The following is a 23,072-nucleotide window of genomic DNA, read 5'->3' as shown; positions in this document are numbered from 1 at the left end:
TGGGCTGAATGAGGCTCATTTGCAGCCATTATGGTGGATTGTTGCAGGAAAACCAGCATTTGTGGTGCACTCCCTTGCCCTACAACTCGTGAATTGAGGGTTGAGCTTGCTCCCCATAGCCTCTCTCTCTTAGAAAAATTTATGGCACCCACAATAATATTTCCTCACTTCTTGATTAGGTTTTTGCATTGTGCTTAAATTTTAATTCTTTTCCCTGCACTTGTGCTTTGTATTTTCCAACCTTTTAACAATAAAGAAATACCGCAAGGGGCGCCGGACTTCGGGGCCAATGTGTTGTTGAGCGAGGGAGCGAGGATTCTCTGATTGTGTGTCTGAGTAAGTCCAGGTTATTTGTGAATGAATTACCGCTTTATGTCCATAGACCGGTTTTATGGTTCCATTGCCGGGATAGGGTCCTCTTTTCTGCAAGAGCCCGGACACGGATTGGATTGGGTGAACAGGAGACACACATAGTGAGGTACAACTGATTACAGGTGAGAAAGAGTACCGTCTCTTTCTTTGGATACCGGTTCCCTTAAACTTTCAGTTGACAGTATGACAGACAAAGGGAAAGGTAAGCTCCCTGCCGAAGAGAGTTCCTCTTCTACTTGCAGACAGCATATAGAGGTGACAGGTGCCCAGGTGTCAGCCTCTGCTCGGATGGAGCCAGTAGTACAGCCAGCCTTGTTAGAGGAAGAACAAGAACAAGAGGATTTATTTCATGTGCAGCTCCTGAGCATGGTTGGTACCTTTGAACAGTTGGTGAAGAATCCCAGGATGAAGAGGTATTTGCAATCAAGGACAGGGGATTCCCAGGCTGAATCATCTCAGCATGCAGTTGAGAGGGCACAGGAACAAATGCCAAGGATGCCACAGCATGTAGAGCAGACACCAGCAGTGGCAGCTGATCCAGTGCAGCATGTTACACAGGCACAGGTACATGCATTTAATGGCCAGGAAAGTAATGTGCAAAGAGTCATGCCGACCATTCCTCCATTCGTTGTTTTCCAGCCCGGCTATTTTGGCGGTGGGTCTGTTTTCCAGGCCATGGCTAGGCCGCCCACAGTTTTGCCAGGATTGATGTCAAGAGGGTCACCAAGAATGATGCCGATGGAAGCTGTGAACCCTTTTTATGCCAATATAGGTGTGCAGCCCGGATTTCAAACTTATTTTAGCCTAGCTTTGGGGCCCACAGCACCTATCAGTGTGGCTGAATTTTCTCAACCTAGTGGACAAAGAGCAGTAAGGACTGATGCAGAAAAGGTGCAAAAGGATTACAAAGAAGGAGGTCAAGCAGTAAAGTTTGAGACTTTCAGTGGGATGCAAGACAAATTGAAAGCGCTGACTTTCATTCAGCAGTTTGATGCAGCATACACTGGGGGTAACTTTACAGAGTCTTCTAAGGTGCGGAAGGCTGCTACTTTCTTGAAAGGCAATGCATTGCAGTGGTGGACTTCACTGTTGATGCAAGGACAAGCACCTGCTACATGGGTTCAGTTTAAACAGCAGTTCTCTTTTGCCTGGCTTACAAATACTTTTGAAGAGGATGTTATGACAGCATGGCACAAACTTGATGCAGCCAACTGTGTAAATTTGGAAGAGTATAATAAGAAGTTTTGGGATGCACTCTTGCCAGTAACTTCCTACAGAACAGTGCCATTGTCAGAGCAAATAGAGAAGTATTGCTGTGGTTTGCCCAAAGAAATCAGGGATTATTGCATTAAGACCAATGTTTCTAATATGACTCAGCTCATTGAGAATGCAAACATGGCTAATGCATTGCTACAAGGAGGTTCACGTGGCTTTAAGAGCACAGTGAACAAGGAACCTCAGGGCAAACACGAACCAGTTGTGAAGAGGGATTTCCCACCTAGACCATTCTATGGAAAGAAGCCATTTGAGAAGAAGACTTGGCAGTCACAGCCTCAGAAAAGTGCTGGTCAAGGCAAAGGACAGAAGAGGGCACTGTATGGCAAGTCATTTGAAGAGAGAAAGGCATTGATGCAAGCTGGGAAATGTTTCATCTGTGAACAGAAAGGGCATATGGCTGCAAAATGTCCACAACAGCCAGCAAAAGATGCCGAGGATAAAGAAGGGCCACTCAAGAAGAAGACAATGCCGAGTGCAGGATTGGTACCTGACATGGTTGGTGACTAGCCATGTGATAATGCTACAGAATTGTGCAGAGCATGGGGTAAAATCAGAGATGCTACAGTGCTGATTTTCTTTGACCCTGGTGCTCGAGCCAACTTTATTTCACCGGCATTGGCAGCCAAGTTGGGAATTCGTGCTGAAGAGATGGGACCAGTTGGACAGGCTGATTTGGCATGCCCTGGGCATTCAGTTCCTGTCACTCCTATACTTGGCAAACTTCGCATGCATATACAGAGTTATGTGGACACAGAGGAGTTTCTTATCATGCCCTTGGAAGGATGTGATGTCCTGTTGGGAATTCCATGGTGTCATAGGAAACATGCAGTGTTGGATGCTTTCAACAGGAAAATCACAATTGTACATAGGGACAAGACTCATGTTTTGGATGTGAAGCTGAAAGGAGAGTCTGTCCCAGTTATTTCTGCTTCTGCTATAACTTCAGTAATGAAAAATCATCTTTCTGCGTACTTGGTTTTTGCAAAGCAAGTGAATGAAGTTGAAACTGATTTGTCTACACTAGACGAAGGTAGAAAAGCTTTCTTGGATACGTTCAGAGACTGTTTTTCACAGTCTTTACCAGGAGAGTTACCCCCTGAGAGGCCAGAGGATCATGCCATAGTTCTTATTCCAGGGTCTAGTCCGCCCAATAGGCCACCGTACAGGGTTAGCGCAGCCCAGCAGAAAGAGATTATGACACATGTTAATGAGCTGTTAGAGAAGGGACTAATTCAGCCCAGTAGTTCCCCGTTTTGTTCACCTGTGTTACTAGTACAAAAGAAAGACAGTTCATGGCGAATGTGTATTGACTACAGAGCCTTGAACAAGAACACGATCAAGAATAGATTTCCGATTCCGCGCATAGATGATATTCTTGATCGTTTGCAAGGAGCAGAAATGTTTAGCAGGATAGATTTGAAGAGTGGGTACCATCAGATTAGAATCAGACCCGAGGATGTGCACAAGACCGCATTTCGCACTACATTTGGTCTCTATGAATTCTTAGTCATGCCTTTTGGATTGACAAATGCTCCTGCCACATTTAACAGAATGATGGACAGAATTTTCCGTCCTTACAGAAGCTTTGTAGGCACATTCTTTGATGACATGATAGTCTATTCAAAGAGTGAAGAGGAGCACAGAGACCATCTGACAGCAGTCTTTAATGAGCTGAAACACAACAGATTGCTCATTAATGGCAAGAAGAGTGAATTCTTTCTAGAAGAAATTCACTTCCTTGGGCACATTGTATCAAAGGATGGTGTCACAATGGATCCTGCTAAGATTGAAGCAATCGTTTCATGGCCAGATTTACAGACTGTGCATGATGTTCGCAGTTTTCTTGGCCTATGCTCTTACTACTGCAGATTTGTAAGGCATTTTGCAGAGATTGCTTCACCGTTACATGCGCTTGAAAAGAAGGCCATTAAATGGCAATGGACAGATAAAGAGAAATCAGCATTTAGATGCCTGAAACAGAAAATGACTACAGATGCTGTGTTGACATTGCCAGATTTGTCTAAGTCATTTGTTGTGCAATGTGATGCATGTGGGAACAGCATTGGTGCTGTCTTGATGCAGAATGGCCGAGTCGTGGCGTATGAGAGTAGAATACTCTCTGACACTGAGAAGAACTATCAGATTTATGAGAAAGAGCTGCTAGCTGTGATCCATGCACTTACCAGTTGGAAACACTATTTGCTTGGTGCTGATTTTGTTGTGCAAACGGATCATCAGACGCTCAGATACTTTCTCACACAGGCAAAGTTGTCAGAGAAACACATGTGCTGGGCAAATTTTCTGTCAATGTTCCATTTTCAGATAGTGCATGTGGAAGGCAAGAAGAATGTGGTTGCAGATGCATTGTCTCGCAAACCACAAGTGTCAGCTGTTTCTATTTCTTATCACCAGGAATTGGATGATATGAAAGAGCAGTATGCCAGTGATGAAGATTTTTCCAGAATCTATGAGCAGCTAATGAATAATCAACATCATGATCACTATGTTCTGAAAGACGGCTTTCTCATGATGCATGGAAAGCTATGTGTGACTATGCAGTTAAGGCCGAAAGTAATGCTAGAAAGTCATGCTCCACCGTATGCTAGACATCGAGGCATTGATGCTACAGTGAAAGCGGTTGAGACTTTCTTTTATTGGCCAGCTTTGAGACGTGATCTTGATGCTTATGTCAGATCTTGCCTAGTATGCCAGAAGGTCAAGTTTGATAGACAGAAAGCACCTGGGTTATTGCAACCACTGCCTATTCCAGAGAGACCATGGGAAAGTATTGCCATGGACTTCATTTTTGATCTTCCAAAGACAACGACAGGGAATGATGGAATCTGGACTGTTATATGCAGATTCAGCATGCAAGCACACTTCATTCCTGTTAGAAAGAAGATTAAACCAGAGCACATGGTTAAGATTTTCATGCAGAATGTCTTTAAATACCATGGTATGCCACAGTCTATTGTCAGTGACAGAGACCCAAGGATGACTAGCTTGTTTTGGAAAGCATTGTTTGAGAATATGGGCACGACCTTGAAATTCTCATCTTCTTTTCATCCTCAAACTGATGGCCAGTCTGAAGAGGCTAACTCTACTGTCTTGGATCTGCTGAAATGTTATGTGTCAGAACATAAGGCAACTTGGGAGCATTATTTGCCATTAGTAGAGTATGCTTACAACAATACAGTGCATTCCTCTACTGGCAAGGCGCCTTTTGAAATTGTTGAAGGTGGAAAGAAAGTACCTCCCATTCTGCAAACAAAGGATAAGATATTTGAAGCAGATCGGTATGTTGAGGGATGGCAAGAAGCGTATAAGAAGGTCAAATATGCCTTGGAAAAGTCACAAGCTAAGCAGAAAAGAGCTGCTGACATGCATCGTCGAGAGCTCTTGTTTAAAGAGAATGACTGGGTCTTATTGCGCTTTGAAAAGGCACGACTGAGAAAAAGAAAGGGCAAGGAACGTCTGTTTCCTAAGCTCAGTCTGCGATAGTATGATCCTTTCCAAGTCTCAGAGAAGATTAGTGATGTGGCATACAGGCTGAAATTGCCAGACACTTGGAAGATCCATGTGAGCCTGTTGAGACCTTTTATTGGCAATGTGCCAGAAGATATGGTGCCAGAGGAACAGCCTGAAGTGGAGGAATTGGATGAAATTCTGGTTCCTGAGCAGATTCTGGCCCATAAAGACAGAAAAGTGAAAGGACAAGTTGCAAGAAGATACTTGGTGAAATTCAGAAATTATTCACCAATGGATGCTAAATGGATGGATGAGGTTGAACTGGCTGATTCACCTCAGTTGATGCAACTTTACAAGGAAGCCTTCCTGTTAGAACCTGCAGTGATTTAATATGCTTTTTGAAGTTGAATTCTAAATGACCTGTACATTTGTATTATATGTTTGGCAATGTACAGTTTTGACATTTGTTGTCAATGACTTAATCAATGAATGAACTTCAGTGCTTTGAAGTAGTATCTGTTACGCTTCAAATGAATGATTTACATGTTGTGACACTAATAGTACAAGCTATATGCTATCGCCCTGTGTTGCATCCGGAAACATGTATTTAAAAGGCTTGAACCTGCGATGGCACAAATGGTAGTGGGGAATTCCTATCATCGCCCCGTGTCATCCGTTGGCAGGAGATACATGCGATGACACTAATCACCTGGGGAATCTTGTGATCGTCCTGTGTCATCCGTTTGCATGTGGACTTGCAATCGAGGTCGCTTGCTTCTTTCAAGAGGGGGGTATGTCACCAGGAGGTGAAACTTTTTGCAATTGTTTTCCTTATTTACATTTCTTTATAAATATATATTTTTCTTTTCTTTCTCTTTGGTTGCTATTGCTTTCCCCCAGGATCTCTTGGAAGGGCTTGGACCATTGCAATGTCAGAATGGGTCAACCAGTGGGACTTTGGACCAGTGGTTGGCTAAGCCTAAGAATTGCACTGAAAGATGAATGACAGTGTCCAGGACATGGCCACTGAATGAGGGTATAGGCCAGTTTACACTAGTAAGTGGCCACCACCGAAATGTGAATGTGACCAGAAGGAATGCAGATGACATCATCCCTAAAATCTAGGGAACTGCTATTTTGGGCAATGTCGGAATTGAAAAGTGTTTGCGTCAGTTTGTGCGGAATGTCAAGGGGACCAAAAGATGACAAAGGACTGTTGTGAGAATGTGAACCAGTCAGGAGATTTTTAGCTTGGAAGATTGCATGTGAAAAAGGCTTAAAAATGTGCCAAGTGTCAAATTTATGTGCATTTTCCACATTGAGAAGAGGGAAGCGTGGGAATTTGGGCTGAATGAGGCTCATTTGCAACCATTATGGTGGATTGTTGCAGGAAAACCAGCATTTGTGGTGCACTCCCTTGCCCTACAACTCGTGAATTGAGGGTTGAGCTTGCTCCCCACAGCCTCTCTCTCTCTTTCTCTCTCTTGCAGACTATGGAAATGTTCTCATCAGATAAAATCAGGTACAGTTGTGTGAATTTCATGCTTATATGCAAAGGCTAGTTGCCTTCTTGAACAGGAACCGGTGTAGTTAGTTCCTACACCAAAGCAGGGACGGAAGAGGGTAATAACCTCTTCAATACAATGCTGTTTCAGCACTGTTTAGGTGCTGTTTTTGGGCTGTTATGTTGCCCGGTTGATGCTAAAATGCAGTAGGACTTTGCTAAAGTCCTCCAGGATAGTACAAGGGTTATTTTGGGCTGAAAACAGAGCTGAAAACAGGTCTGTGCAGAAAATTACAGCAAGCTGAATTGTGATGTTTTGGACTCCATTGGGTAGCCTGATGCCTATGGAAGTGAGCCTGTCAGTTGGGACTCATTCTGAGATGTTATGGAACAGTTTTAGTGCAGTTCTGCTGGCAAATTTCTCCCAGAATTTGTAAAACTCAGCTGATGCAAGTAGAGTGCTTTGTTGCACTTGGGCTTTGTATTTTCCAACCTTTTAACAATAAAGAAATACCGCAAGGGGCGCCGGACTTCGGGGCCAATGTGTTGTTGAGCGAGGGAGCGAGGATTCTCTGATTGTGTGTCTAAGTAAGTCCAGGTTATTTGTGAATGAATTACCGCTTTATGTGTCCATAGACCGGTTTTATGGTTCCATTGCCGGGATAGGGTCCTCTTTTCTGCAAGAGCCCGGACACGGATTGGATTGGGTGAACTGGAGACACACATAGTGAGGTACAACTGATTACAGGTGAGAAAGAGTACCATCTCGTCGCGTCCAATATATAAAAAACGCGTTTTATACCTGATATGGTTGACAGGTTTCATCAAGTTTCCAGGACTTGTTTGTGCACCGTAACAGGTGTTGATCCTTGTGAGCAGTGTGATGTCTCTATTACTCAGAAGCTGTATGGTTCATTGATCTGGTTGATGGACACCAGATTGGACGGGAGCTTCCTGATGAGGCGGTTGAGCTCATGGTTGCAGATGTCTCTTTGGGAGGCAGGATTGCGTTTCCTATGGTTTCTGCGGCATGCGAAGGATCATGGACTCTTTTACACAGGAGGGGATGGAGTCCGACTCCGCGGTTGGAGTGACTCGGTTTGGGGAGGAGATCCAGACACGAGGAGATCTACTTATGTCCCAGGAGCAGTTTTACGGAGCAGGAGGAGGTTACATTGCAGGTTTGGGCTTCCATTGGAGGAACCCATGGTCATCCAGAGGCACTTTGTTCGTGAACAGATCGTTGCTGATGACATCTTGCTGGAGTTCTGTTCGACGGAGGACAGTACGGTGGACCTCTTCACGAAGTTGCTCTCTCAGGATTTGCTCAGGCGGCACCCCAGCTCCCAGTGGTTGGTTTCACAGCCAGGAGCTGAGGGTGTGTTAGAAGTCATCTCCTGTCCAGTTTTATACACCAGGGCCTTTGTTGTGGGTGTGCCCGCCCTTATGAGGTGTTTTCCCATTTTTCCCCACTCTCTGTATTTTTTCCCTATTTTTTTTCATTTTTCTGAGACTTGGGAGGGCTGCCAGAGGGTGCCAAGAGCAGTACAGTGCTGGCCGACTGGGTGTCTAGCCAGGACGTGTAATATGTGCTGCTAATGGTGTGAGATCGCTTAAATGAGCAACTACTGGCTGAGGCTCTGTGAAAATTGATATGACTAAATAATTGAAATAGATATCTAGGAGAGTGATACAACTAACTCAAAATAATTCGCCTACCTTTTTAAATCTACTTGTAGAACCTTTCGTCAAGATAGTGACATAGTCTACTTGTGGAACCTTTCTCCGTGGTGATATTTATGAATTCTCTATTTTCTCAAAGTCTTTATATCTCTTCTTCTATTTCATTCTCTTGCTCTTCTTTTTTTGTCTCTCAACATTTTTTATATTCTATGTTTTTATTCACTCTCTCTCTCTCTCTCTCTCTCTTTGGAGATGGAGAGAGGTTTTCACTTATTAGTGTCATAAGGAGATGGATTGTATATGTTACACACTTTTCTGTTATAAATTTATCTAATAATTACATCATATTTGCTACTGTGGAGTCTATCTCACTGAGAGTAGCAAGGTTGGATCAAAACGTACGTACGGATCCAATCCGTCTCAAGTCTCTCTCTCTCTCTCTCTCTCTCTCTCTCTCTCTCTCTCTCTCTCTCTCTCTCTCTCTCTCTCTCTCTCTCTCAGCTGAGCTGCCCACTAAATATTATGCATTGCATGATTGCTGAATCCTGATTGAAATTGTATGGCATTGTGCATTGAATTTGTCAGAGCAATCATGCATTGACTTGTGATTCTAATTTCTCACTTTTGAATTAGTAGGTTTTTGACCTTGTTGTGTCTCTATTTCGAAAGTTTTATATGTCAATGTGGACATGGATTAAAATTTTATGTAGGTGGCTGAAATTTCTGAGATTTTATGTATTTTTACCAATGGTACGTATTTTTACATACCTTAAAATTTTTTCCGTACCAAACAACGTACAGTACGTACGGATCCGTACAGTACAGAACGTTTGGAACCACCTTGGAGAGTAGGGGTCACATGTGGGATATACGTATCCAAGATTATACATGAGGATAATGGCACTTGAATCAGAATAAATTTAATAAGGTAATATTATATTGCTTGTTTGAAGATAGTAGTCATGCTATTCATTCTAGGCAAACATTGGGGATACTCTTCAGCATTCAGCCAGCAAATGTGTGGTCCTAAGTGGCACGAAGAGTCTTTTGCAACGCCTCGAAATTGGTGGATACTCAACCGGTGTACGGTCTGCCGCGTCCTTGCGTTGGGCATTCAATCGCTTGTTTCCTCAAGCATTGTACAACGTTTTGGAAAGAATTAGGGGGGGGGGGGGGGGGGGCTTTAGTGGGTATTTGGGAGTCGTGGGCACTCTTGCTGCTGGCCGACTAGTTTTCATCAGTCGTGGGCACCAGTTTGCTGGCCGACTGCATTTATGCAGTCGTGGGTCTTTTTTATCAGTCGTGGGCACTCCTGATGCTGGCCGACTGCCCTCTAGGGAGGTATATATAGGACCCCAGCCCCCATACCTCATTTGTATCATTTCTCGGGATCTTCTTGTGTATATAGAGCAAAGTTACACGCCTACATCTCTCTCTCTCTCTTGTGCTGTTGTTCTGCCTGCGTTTTTGCTCTTGTGTTCCCAGATTTGGTCATCATCTCCGCTGCGTATTCTGACAACCCCTTGCGGTATTTCTTTAATTGATTATAAGAGGCTTGATTTTAATAAGGCTGGAAACTCAGCCGTCACAGTAGAACTCCTGAAGCCTGCAAAGACCTTGCATCATGGCTTTATATCCACTCGGCATCCACAAACAAGTCCAGCCATTGTTCACATCAAATGTTCACATCAAAAGACTTCCACACATTGAGTCTGCATATAGAAGCTTTCTCCTATGATCAGGGCTGCCACAACCATCCATAGCCTCTCGCCCTATGAACAGCATCACACCCTAACACATCCAATGCTCCTGCATCACGACGACGACTCCAAACTATTTCCCAAAAGAGAACTCGCATCACAGCAAAGCATACCACACAGTCGACACACTTGTACCAACCCTCTCTGCCTTCCAAGGGTACTATCCATCTCAGTCATGGATTCCAAAACCCCTGTCCAATCAGCAGCAAGGATGTACCAAACATGTGTCCATTCCTGTACCCTCTGCCTGCATGTGACCTATCTCTTGGCCAAACCAAAAACATGTTTCCTCGAGAAACCTACGACCTGTTTCCACATGAAACCCTTAGGCATGTTTCCCCTTGAAACCTTTGTCTTGTTTCCATACAGAACCATTCACAACACCATTCAACCACAGTGCCAACAACGGCATACATCTAGTTACATGTTCCCTCATGAAACATCTGGAAACATAGAGATGCTCATAACTGTAGGTCCCTCTGTTCCTTTCCAGCAAGAAGAAAACAATCTGCTCCATGAGCATGCAGCCATCCATGCCAAGAAATACATCCAAGTGACTTGTACTTGCAGCCGGAAACCCAAGCACATAGCTGAATTTGCAGCCAACCAAAAGAGCCCATAAACAGTTTCAAAAACAGTCCTCTGGTCCTCCTGCAGTTCTGCCCGGCCCCCTTCCAAATGAGAGAGAGAGAGAGAGAGAAGAGCATGTTCAACTCTGTGCGCTGGCCTGCAGTCTGCCCGTCCCCCCTTCCAAAGGAGAGAGAAAACGCAGTTCAGCCCTGCCTCCCTGCTGACCAGCCCACCGGCCTGTTGCAAAGAGGGAGAAAGCGCGTGTGCCCTGTTCAGCCCCACCTCTTGTCGTACTACACCTCCTGCAGCCGCCGACCACGAGAGAGGGAGAGCACCATCCAGCCTTGCGCTTCTTGCCCCTGCAATCCTGTGTTTTTCTGCAGCCCACACCAGTCGCCAGCCTGTTGCAAAGAGGGAGAGAGGAGTGCTGCACAGTCCTGCTTCTCAGTTCAGCCCACGTGCAGTCCAACCCACAATTGCCCTTAGAGAAAGCGAAAAAGCACACACTTGAAGCTCCAGCCCTGCCCGCCTTGCTTTTCACCAAGAGAGAAGCGTGTAGCTGCAGTGTGCCAGCCTTCCCAAGAAAAAGCACACCCATGTGCAGATGCAGCCGGCGCCTCCAAAAAGAGCATGGGCCCCCCATAATAGCATATGGGCCACGATCCCTCCATAAAGGGTATTGTTTTATTTTTAAAGGTTTTAAACCCCTTTTCCACATGGGTTGAATAAAAATAACCTTGTTAAAACCTTGAGTCTTTTTTAACTCCCAAACCGATGCCATTCACACTGTCCATCATGTCCCCGTGCACACCTACATACTTTCCAGAGAAGAACACAAGGTCGTGACAAAGGGCAAGACTTCATCTCAGAGAAAAGGCAAAGACATGACACAAGATAGTGATACAGATTCTAGTATCACTTCTAGGGCTCCCAAGGTGCTGCTCAGGAAACCCCGGATAGTGTGCTTCTCTAGTACACATGCAGTTTCCCCCCATGTGCTTCCAACCAGAAGAGGCTTGTGAGCGGGAGAGGGGACTGATTACAGCTCCACCTACTGGTGCATGGGGACTGTGATTTGGAGTTCCAAGCATTAGACATCTGACAGGACAGGGTTATCTTTGGTACAGCAGAGATTATGAACCAAATCTGTTCCAAGCTCATTGTTCGAGGCTTTTGGGACATGATGTGTTCCATCCACTGTTGGGGATTATGGGCACGGTGTGTCCAGCAGCTCATCATCTATTTGTGGAGTTCACTGCACACTTGTGTAGGAATTCGTGGCCAAGCAAAGTTCCTTGTTGTTCATAGTTACATCTTGTTTCAAGGAAAGAAGTTTGTGGGTGCTCTCTTCGAGGTGATTTCAATATTCGCGGTGCTGGAGGCTCCATGGTTGAATCTTCATCGACTCATCTTCTTCCAACTCTTGCACACTTTGAGCTGCAGAGGGGAAGTTAGAATTGTGCATCTCAGTGTTCTGGGGCTTCTACCATTTATCTGGCATTTTATTGTATTTCTCCTATTTATTTGTCCTGTGAGCAGTCGGCCAGCTCACTAATGCACTATATAAGGAGTTCCCCATTATTCACTCCATCATCCATTTCCCTTGCACATAGTTTAACACTTAGTTGCTGGCCATTGCCATCGTAATATGTTTACTGTTTATGCTTCCGCCTGTGCTATCTCCTTCAGATCCCAGCATGGAAATGATGCTATTTGGACCATAGTTGACAGGTTTAGCAAGCAAGCTCACTTTTTGCCCGTCAAGAAAACCATTAAAGTTCATCATATGGTGAAGCTTTTCCTTGCTCACATATTCAAGCATCATGGTATGCCTAAGTCCATTGTTGGGGATAGAGATCCCAGGTGTCATGTGCATGACATGCTCATGTACATTCTCAGGGCTAATCCAGAAGGGGCAGCCAAGAAAGATAGATTAAAGCTAGGACATGGAGCACAGTGTGTAGTGGGGACTTGGAGATGACCTGAAGATGCTGTCGGCTGAACCAAAGAAGAACATAGAAGCTGTCGGCTGAGGCGGCAGGCGCATCTCCATTTAGGGATTAGGGACTACTGGTCGGCCAGTTCCCCAAGGAATCCAAAGGCCTATAAATAGACAAAGAGGCTCATCATTAGAATCATTCAACTCTTTATGAGTTGGGTCCTTAGGGTCCCATTTAGGGACAGATTTTGGGTGTCTCACCTTTTGTATAAGGCAACCTAGGGCTGTAGAAAAGTACCTTTTTGTACTATATGATATATACTAAATTTCCAGCATATCTTTCTCTCTCTACTCTCTCTTCATGTCTGCGTTTTGCATCAGCATGTTGCCACTGGTGTTTAGGGCTGAAAGAAGACCCTCAGAGCTTCCACGTGTTACATTGGTATCAAAGCATCAAGCTCAGCAAAGCTAAACACTGAATCAGTCACATATGATGGTGTACAAGTCCAAGGTACAAGAAAGTACACGGATACGAAGCTCAAGGCAAGGAACACAGAATCGAGAAGAGCTCCCAAGAAGTTTGTTGGTGGTGTTCCACAAAGCCAGAGGGGATGGCAGTCCTGTGAGTCAGATAAGTTCTCGGGCAACGGTCCCAAGGGAGGATTTTTCTCCAAGGGGTGATGTGAGAGTGCTAGACTCATTTCTCAAGAATGAAGACCAAGACAGTGTTCAAAGTCAGGGCAAGAATGGATTGGGGACTGGAGGAAACAGATGCATAGCTCTTATTCAGAGGCAGAGTGGTTTTGGAGACCAAGCCAGGACTTCAGAGAAAAGGGTTGCCAGAGATGGATGGATGATAGAGGGACTTCGGGAAAAGATTGGGATGATGACAGTCATCCAAGAACAGGTTAGATTCCCGTCATCAAGTTTAGCAGAGGGGGATGTCATGTGCATGACATGCTCATGTACATTCTCAGGGCTAATCTAGAAGGGGCAGCCAAGAAAGACAGATTAAAGCTAGGACATGGAGCACAATGTGCAGTGGGGACTTGGAGATGACCTGAAGATGCTGTCGGCTGAGTACAGGAGCTCTCGGCTGAACCAAAGAAGAACATAAAAGCAATCAATGAGATCAATCCCGACACTTTCAAGGTTGAGATTCGCATGGAGGAGCTAGTGCACCCTCGTGACAAAGAAGATGAAGTGTGGGCATAGCAGAAGTTATGGTTCCAGAACAAATCCTTCTACACCGTTTCAAGCATGGCTCAAGCCGAAGACTACGACAGTTCCTCACGAAGTTTCAGGACCGAGGAACTCATGAAGCGGTATGGCTCGACGCAGAATTTTTCGAAGACTATCCGGCGTTATTGACGGATTATTTGGAGGCTGTGCAGCTTCCGTCAAGTTAAGTAGAAAGGGATGTCACGTGCATCGCGCACTTGGATGCCACATAGACATTTCTGTACAGAAGATGCAGGACCTAGGATGGTGAACTGGTCCCATGTGAGCCCAGTCTGGGACGAGTCAGCCAAGGATCCATCTCAATTGTCCGAGGTCAGGTGTGCATTGTCCTGCACAGGAGTCTAAGGTCAGGTGTACACTGTCCTGCACATGAAACAGTGCCAGTCCGCGCTGTGAGTCCCCCTCTAGAATGATGTCAATGATTCTGTCATAGTCACAAGGGACGGAAGGGACGGACTGTTGGAACGGAGGGACGCCGAGTCGGGACGGTTCAGGAATGGGGACGGCAAGGGACGGTCGAACGTCCCCCCTGGAGGCGTCCCTCACAAGGGACAGCGGTAGGAACGGGGACGGCAATAGGAACGGGGACGGCAGGGAGCCATTCTACGCAGTCAAACTAGTTTCTTTTGCCCGTTTCTAGCCATTTGCGGGGCCATTTCTAGCCGTTTGTCTTGGCTGTTTCTATTCGTTTGGCTAGGCCGTTTGGGAAGGCCTTGAGCCTTTGAGGCTTGGGCCTTGCCTCTCTCTTGCCTTGAGGTTTGGCCTTTAGGGTTGAACCTTGGGGCCTTGGGCCTTGGCCCTTGAGGCTTGGCCCTTGCCTCTCTCTCTCTCTCTCTCTCTTGCCCTTGCCTCTCTCTCTTGCCTATCTAATATCTATATAAGAACAAGGCTACAAGGCTACAAGCACACACACACCCCTTCAAGTTTTCAAAGTTCAAGCAACTCTCTCTCTCTAGTCTCTCTCCCTTAAGCTTCTTCTAACTTAGTAACTTCCAACTTCCAAGCCTCTCACACAAGACCCTACTCTCTACTATCTAGACTCTCTCTCTCTCTCTCTCTCTCTCTCTCTCTCAAGCCTCTTGAGTCTTCCAACTTCCAAGCCTCTAGGCCTCTCTCTCTCTCTCTCTCTCTCTCTCTCTCTCTCTCTCTCTCTCTCTCTCTCTAGTAGACGTTAATACAGCTTTCTTTCTTTCTTTCTCTCTCATATTTTGTATCTACTTAATTATTAATACAATCAACCGTCAACGCCTTCACTCTTTGATTGGCGTATTTTGTTAATATGACTCAAAAGCTTACCATTTTATGTAAATTTGTGCTCATTTTGATGTACTTCCAAAGTAGAACAAGTGTAGAATAGAAAAACTTTTAAAAAAAAGTATTTTTTGAGTGCCGTCCCCCCCCCGCGGTCCCCGTTCCCTACTTATGGCCGTCCCCCGTCCCGTCCCCGTCCCCGTCCCCCGTTCCTTGTGACTATGGATTATGTGTATCTGGTATGGTACCGGATCCCAGATCATTGAGTAGTTAGTGTTTAGGACAAGGGACCAGCCCATAGGACTACCCCGGATCTTAGTGTGGGCATGGGAATGGTGTGGAACCACCCCCATGAGGGCCAGGAAGGCCCAAGCCGAACCCACCAGCCATGGAAGGGATGTAGGACAGCCCTAGGGAATAAGGCAAATTCCAGGAATTTACAGCCTTTACATGGCTGTAGGGCAAGTATGGGGCAGCCCATACAGGCTGCCCAGCCCTTGGGATGTGTGCAAAAGGCTTGCCCAGTCATTGGAATGCAGACTAGGAATAAAACGCAGCATTTATGGGATTTATTTTAGCATTTATTGCTGAATTTGCATAAGTCGTGGGACTTTTATGCTTGCCGCCTGGATGTATGCTGGCCGACTGCTCATGAGGAGTAGTATAAAAGGCTTAGCCCATAATCCCATTCATTCATCTCATTATTCACCAAGAGCTCAAGCAAATCAAGGGCTAGACAAGCCAAGGGAATTGCTAAGCAAAGGGGTGGAATCTGAAGGTCAAGGGTAGGGATTTCCCAGCCAAGAAAGGTCAAGAATTCTGTATTTTCTTTTCAGATTCACATCATTCTAATAAAGCAAATACACCATCCGTGGTGGAGGCCCTACAGAGGGTAATTGGGACCCAATATTGTGTCCTCTCCATCTCTCCCTTCTCTCTATTTTCTGCACATCTCCTTTCAGTTTGTGCGTTAATTTCCGTCGCGAAAAGAGTGCTGAATTCTGAGTATTGAAGTTACCGATTCTTCTCCAAAGCTTTCGCATATTACATGGTCATCCTCTATGTGGATGACATGATACTCACTAGGACAAATGAGTATAAAACACAGCATTCCAAGAAGATATATAGGCCTCCTGTCCAATCTCGACCTATTGCACTTTTATTTGGGCATGCAGTTTATGCAAACAGACGAGGGCATTGTGCTACTTCAGTCCAAGTACATAAAGGGACTGTTGGAAAGGTTTAAATTTCAAGATTGCAAGCCTATTTCTACTCCGATAGAATTCCGACTTAGGCTAAGCATGTATGATGCAGGAGAGCCTTTTGATAGCACATATTATAGCCAAGCTATGGGCTGCCTCATATATTTGTGTAATATAAGGCTAGACGTACAAAATTGGGCATCTCAATCATGGTTGTCACGGTACAAAAATACGATACCGTACGATACGATACCGAACGGGAATTTCTGGTACGATATGAAATTTTCGGATACCGTACGATAAAATACGGTTTTTATTTTTTACACTTACAACCTATGGAGCTTCAAGCTTGAATGTGAGGGAAGGTTGGGAGGGGAGGAGTCTACAGTGCTGCTTGAGGAACCAGAACATGGATATGTGTCTCTCCCGGTTGGATCTCCCGATTGTCTCCAAAAAAGAACTTGGATGGGTAATGCAATACCAAAGGTCTCCCAGTGTAGCGTTTATGACTAAGGGACCGTCCTTGCACAAATACAAGGAGTGCATCTAGGGTGATAATGTTAGGGACTCCTCTCTAGATCAAAATGGCCATGTCCAAATCTTCTCCCTCGTACATAACTTGAGAATCTAATTGTCTAGCCTACCTATACCAAGGATCCCCAAGTGATGTAGCAAGATTCTCTCATCCTACCAATCAAGTGTACATTACAAGTCTACCTCGCCAGATTTTTTAGGTCTCTCAACAACCCCATATGGAATACTGAGTGGACACAAAAGTTGCGAAGTATTGCGAGCATTTGGGATCTTCGTAAAGCAAGGTTTCTATATTTTTTTAAAGCATTTGGAAAAAAAAATTTCAAGGAAAAATGGTTTTTTGGGAGAAAAAAAATCGTACCGTATCGTACCACTCGTACCGTACCGTACGAACCTATTCGTACGCGTACGAGAAACAACTATGATCTCAATTGAGTAAGTTTATGCACAGCACACCATCAAAGCATTGGCAAGCTGTGAAGCGTTTGGTCAAAGCCATAAGGGCTGGCCGACCTGACCCCTGGCCCTTCTAGGCCTGGCCGCCTTGCTACCCAGGCCTTCTAGGCCTAGCCGACAACCTGCCCAGCTAAACAAGGTTGTTGGCCTCCTTGGCCCCTAGAAGGGCCCACAAGGGCTACCCCCTTTGTAGGCAAGGGTGTAAACCCTTTCAGGGTGGACCACAAGGGCTGCCCCTTCTACCTACATGTCATTGTCATGTCCACGTACCCTAAACCAAGTATGCTCCAAATCTAAACATAAGACTGGTGTCCAAAGCCCGGTTCACCTCTACATCATTCCAAAGGGTGATTCACAAAACGGATTGGCACTGCTTCATGTGCGGGAGTTGCACACCTAACCAAGACCATGTACTCCTGGGACTTGTACACCTAACCTTGGATGCTTAGTGCAGCTAGCCCCTTTGTAGGCAAGGATCTTAAACCCTTTTGGGGTGGCCCCCAGGGCTTCCCCTTCTACTCACATGCCCACATACCCTAAACCACATATGTTCCAAATCTAAACCTAAGACTGGTGTCCCACGCAGATCCCGGTTCACCCCTACATCATTCCAAAGGGTGACTCACAATACGGACTAGAGCTGCTTCATGTGCAGGACTTGCACACTTGACCAAGACCATGTACATGACTTGTACACCTGACCTTGGACGCTTAGAGTGGAACCCTTGCTGACTCGTCCCCAATTGGGGCTCACATGGGACCAGTTTCCACTCCGAGTCCTGCACCTACTTGTTCAGATATGTCCATGTGTCATCCAAGTGCGGGAAGCATGTGAACCAATGACTGACAGATGCCTGCTCACCCGACTACTAGCCTTATAAGTTCTCTGAACATCAATACATCATTCAAGAGGGTTACATCCATGTGCGGGACACACACACCTAACCCTAACATTCTTGTGACATTGAGCCATAATTATGTGATGACTGATCCTGGGTATTCTCAAGCATCCCTGAGGCCCATGGACATTCCACATGCATTAATGTCCACAAAAATAGATAGTTCGTACAGGCAATACATTTTCCAAGCAACACACAAAGACAACATAAATCACACAAGACAAGATATCAAGAAAACCCGCTCATGTTGTATAAATCAAGTAGCATAGCATCTCGACACCCAAAATCCAAGCCCAAATCTCTATCACAACCTAGCATAGTGGACCAGGATTGCATGGGTGTGTGATACACCTACCTCTACAACTTGGCCAACCTGTTTTACAGAGGATTCAACTGTGTTTTGGGTTGTGTATGGCCAGCCAGTTTTTAGGCAAATTTGAGGTGCCCATACAAGGCACCACATGAATAGGATGAAGACACAAACATGCAAAGCTATCACCTAGATATTGTGGTCCAACAGAAAGATGAGATTGCTGATGAATTGGCGCTAGCAAAGAGTACATCTACTAGTGTTTCATGTAAGTTGCTTAAGAAGAGAAATAGGTGATGATAATAAACTAGTAGATGAAGATGTCACCGGCCACCCCAAAAGGTCAGCAAAAAAGCCCAAATAGAGGCAGCAACCACCCCTTTTAGAGGAGCACGCAGTCGATCAATTCTCATGTTTGTTTCCGTTATTTTCTCCAGATGCAAGGCTGAAACATGCGACCCATAAAATAACAGTCACCACTCCACCGATCAAGCTAATCCAAAACAAGAATGAATGTATCGTTACCCAAATAACACCCTGATCAACCACTCAGACTAGCCAGGCTGCATGTGCAAGGAAGCAGCCCCCAGCCATTCAGGCAACCATCTCCCTAAGCAGTTTCCAGCCTATTTGCAGTTCTCGTATATCAAAAATCCCACAGTTGCTCGGGCCTGGTTGCAGATTCAAGAAACAATGATGAGGGTTCACATGAACCCCATATATACAGTTGCAAGCTTTCAGGCCTTTCACTGCAAATTGTTCAGCAAACTACTCCACAAGAAAGAAGCCAAGCAGGCAATTGAGTCCCAGTTGGGGCACATGCCCTTGGCCCCACATCTCATCACTTGTGGAGCCTTATTCCTTCACTCCTACTGTTTTCCCTTTCTGCTTGTGTACGCGTTCCTAGAATAAGTTTGTCTGTATATAGGTTTGATTAGGTGATGAGGACAAAAGCACTTGACATGTAGAACACATCTAAGTGGCTCTAAAAACTAGCTTTACAAGGCTCCGGCTTCCGCTCTCCGACAGAAGAATACAATAGATAAGAGGAAAGCAAAGAGCTTACTTGGTATGGTGGATACTACCTCGCCAACTTGCAGACGGTCTGAGCGTAGCAGGTTAAGGGAAACTATGGGCATCTGCAAGGCCAGATCTGCGCGCGCAGAAGACAAAAAGGAAGGATACAGAGGATGGTTGTCTTGCCGGCATTGTCCAGCCCCAGCACCAGAATGCGAGCCTCTTTCTCTCCGAACAGAGACGCCAAAATCCGGGACATGAAAATCCCCATTCGCCCGCACGCTTGGATCGCTCGCTCTCCCTCTGACTCTTTTCTTTCTTCCTTTTTTCTGCTGTGGTGGAGATCGTAATGACAGCTCGCTGGACCTGCGTGAACTTATTGTCGGGTTTTACGTCTCAGTCGCATAAATTTTTTTTCGTTTCTTTTTTTTGGTGAGTGTTGATCAAGGGGAGGCCACCCAAGGTTGAAGTTGTTGGTCAATGTAAAAGATAAATGAGGATGAAAAAAAAGAAAGATGTAAGTATGGTGATGTCATGAGCCATGTAGGTTGATTAACAGATTCTAGTGTGATTGAGGGAATGTCAGAGATTTAATTGAGATAATTGAGGATTGATGAAAAGACTTCAAGAGATGATAGTGCAGCCCGGCAATACTGCGGGAGGTCAACTACCTCCACCCATACAGGACACTTGTGCCTTATTGGCATAGCCAAGGGTAGGCATGCACTAGTTGCTAACCGTAAAACAAAGGCGATTTTTTCAATAGTGTTTGCTTGTATTACGGATATGTGAATATCACTTCAAAAAAGCCATAGTCAACTTTTTGCACACCAACTACAAAACAGCCCCCAAGCAACGCTTTTAGCCACAGTGTGAGATCTGTTGCGTCTGGGATTTTCACTGGGAAAAAAAGGACTACAGCCTTATATGTGCCAAATTCATCACAGGATTAAGCATTGCATGTCCAAGAACTTTGACAACGAAATTAAGGCGCACGAGTTTCCCAAACTTTTTTGGTGATCACGCATGTGATTATCTTTCTAAGATTCTGGTTCGCGATTTTCGAGATTATGAGGCTAAAAATAGTAAACCTTATCTTATCTTGATCAATGTGATTGATACTATCATGATAAAAATCGACGTAATTTTGTACTCACAATAAAAAACGACGTGATTTTATATTCACGACGATAAATCACAATAAAAATCAACATGATTGGCACCACATTTCAAATACCCCCCCCCCTTGGTTCCCAAATGGGTCTCATCCCAAGAGAGTAATGTGACATACATAACATGACATATTTGCCCCTCCTTTATGGAGACGCATATACATCACTTAGCCTACATTATCGGTGCCTAGAGATCATTACATCAACATGACATGAGACATAACATGATCATAGACATCATTGTATCTAGAAAAGATGTTCTTTTGGAGCATCATCAAGAGTTGCTTCCACCATTACATTTGATTGTTGCTTCTCCTTTGACCGGCGTATTGCAAGTGACTATAACTAGCAAAATATCAAAAGTATTTAGTGACTATAACTAGCAAAATATCAAAAGTATTTAGTGATGGTCTACAAGGGAGCTAGAATCAAACTTCATCATGGGTCTCAATACCATTAACATGGGCCTTCTAGTTTGGAAACTTCAGCAACTTGAATGACATTGTATTCTATGTTGACTTCATCTATGTTCTTTTTATGCTTGATTTGTTGGGAGATTCTAAGCATATATAGTAGTTTTGGACCACAAGCACCCTATAAGCATAGTATTAAATAGCCATATGTAAAAAAGTGGTCATGTATAAAAGGTCTTTGCTTATGAAAAAGACGTAATCCCATTATCCAAACTAAAGTGTACTTTCCTGGGATTGCTGCTGCATGCTTATGCAGTAGGGTGCTTCTCTATCTATTTCTATCGTGAGAGTGTGTGAGGCTAGCGTGTTATGTAATAAAGGGTTCCCACATAGCCCTCCATCCAAGATTGCTCCATACTCCAAGATTAAAGACCACTATACGACATGACAACAAGTGGAGTGCAAGTACATTTTTCTTTTGCCACTATGACGTTAAGTAATCAGCACTATGGTAAGTGCCTTAATGACCCTCTCGTTAATAAGGATAAACTTTTTTGGGTGTCGTTGCCATGCGATAGCCTCGTGCCTATGTGCACTTACATTGTATCTTGTTTTATCAGAGTGAATTAATATCTCAAAGTTGTGAAACTCGTTGGTTGATGGCTTTGTGATGTGCTGAGTTTTTATGAATTTATGTGTTTTATTTTGTATTTTTGGCTATGTGAACTGCATAAAGGAGGATATCATGCAAGCCACAAGTAAGTATAATGATCAGATACTTGTCAATTTTTTGGATTTTGTATATTTTGTGCATGTTTTGAAAAGATTATAATTAATATTTATTTATAATTATTTTTCTTGCATTCTTTGGTCCATTGTATAGCATTTTCAAAATGTTATAGAAATATATTTTGAGCCCTCTTAAAAATATTATTCTACCCTCTTAGATAATTCGGGGACACTTGGATTATCTTTGCATCAAGCCAAATCATGTTAATATCATGGGTGATGCCATTATAAATATTAATACGATTGGTGTATATTGACGTATGGTTGGGGCCTCCAATGTTTGTTACAGTTTGGTTTGTATGGAAGGGTGATTCACGAGTTACTTACTCCTGGCAAACATGTGTGTGGTTATAGTTTGTATACTTATGAAATACTTGTTTACCAAATTATTTTTGGTTATTTTATAGGTGAAGTGGATTCTGAATATTGAGGAGAATTCACACAATTTTGTTACTTGGCACACATTTTTGTAAACAAGCTTTGTCTATACATGTGCTAGCTTGTGCACATTTTGATTTATTTTGAAAAGCCTTAGTTTATCAAGCTTAGACTTGAACTTTAATATTTTGTAAGTAAGATATGCTTTAACCCTAGCCTCAAATTTATGGACACTCTATTTTGAGCATAAGAGAGTGTCGTGCTAATCTTTTCTTGTATTATGTACTACTATAAGAAGTTTGTTATAGAAATTTTGCATATATTGCACATCCTTTAAACGAATTCCTTAAGAAAGCTAAACATTTTGATTAGACTAGTAGACATGATTGTTCCTTCTAATGAACTTCAGAAAGCATTGACTCATGCATTAATTCTTACACTACCAAAATATATTATTTATTGTAGTTTACTGATGTAAGTGGACAAGGCTTTGGTGCTATTCTTATGCAAGATGGACATCCCATTTCTTAAGTTCTAAGCTTAAACCAGTAGAAAGAAATTATAGTACATATAACAAGGAATTAGCTGATGTTGTTTGTGCTTTAAGACTTTGGAAACATTATTTAATGGGATCTGAATTCTTAATCAAGATAGACCAACAAAGCATTTGTCATTTGTTGACCCACCATTGATCTCTGATCAACATATAAAATGGGCTTCATTTATCCAAAGTTTTCAACCCATGATTCAATATCATCCAAGCAAAGAAAATGTTGTGATAGATACTTTAAGTAGACGTCTTAGTGTTCACAACATTTATGTTATTCAAAGTGAG

At 43.9% G+C, this 23,072-nt stretch overlaps 1 protein-coding gene across 1 annotated transcript in view; it reads right to left on the bottom strand.

Annotated features, from left to right (window-relative positions):
- ARF3 (ADP-ribosylation factor 3) overlaps positions 1-19,946 on the bottom strand; it is a 40,978-nt gene extending 21,032 nt beyond the window's left edge. Inside the window, exons 1-2 of the mRNA XM_086823767.1 lie at positions 19,654-19,946; positions 19,535-19,573 (exon numbers count right to left, since the gene is read on the bottom strand). Of these exons, the coding sequence (XP_086679893.1) occupies positions 19,535-19,573; positions 19,654-19,756 (142 nt within the window). The 5' untranslated portion in view covers positions 19,757-19,946. The remainder of the gene's footprint in view (positions 1-19,534; positions 19,574-19,653) is intronic.
- Positions 19,947-23,072: the final 3,126 nt, after the last annotated feature.

The sequence above is a fragment of the Cibotium barometz genome, chromosome 30, assembly GCF_041138505.1.
Source record: "Cibotium barometz isolate CiBa-2024 chromosome 30, ASM4113850v1, whole genome shotgun sequence".
Classification (NCBI taxonomy): Eukaryota; Viridiplantae; Streptophyta; class Polypodiopsida; order Cyatheales; family Cibotiaceae; genus Cibotium; species Cibotium barometz.
Note: the sequence above shows the minus strand (reverse complement) of the source record. Positions and strands in the feature narration are given on the sequence as shown.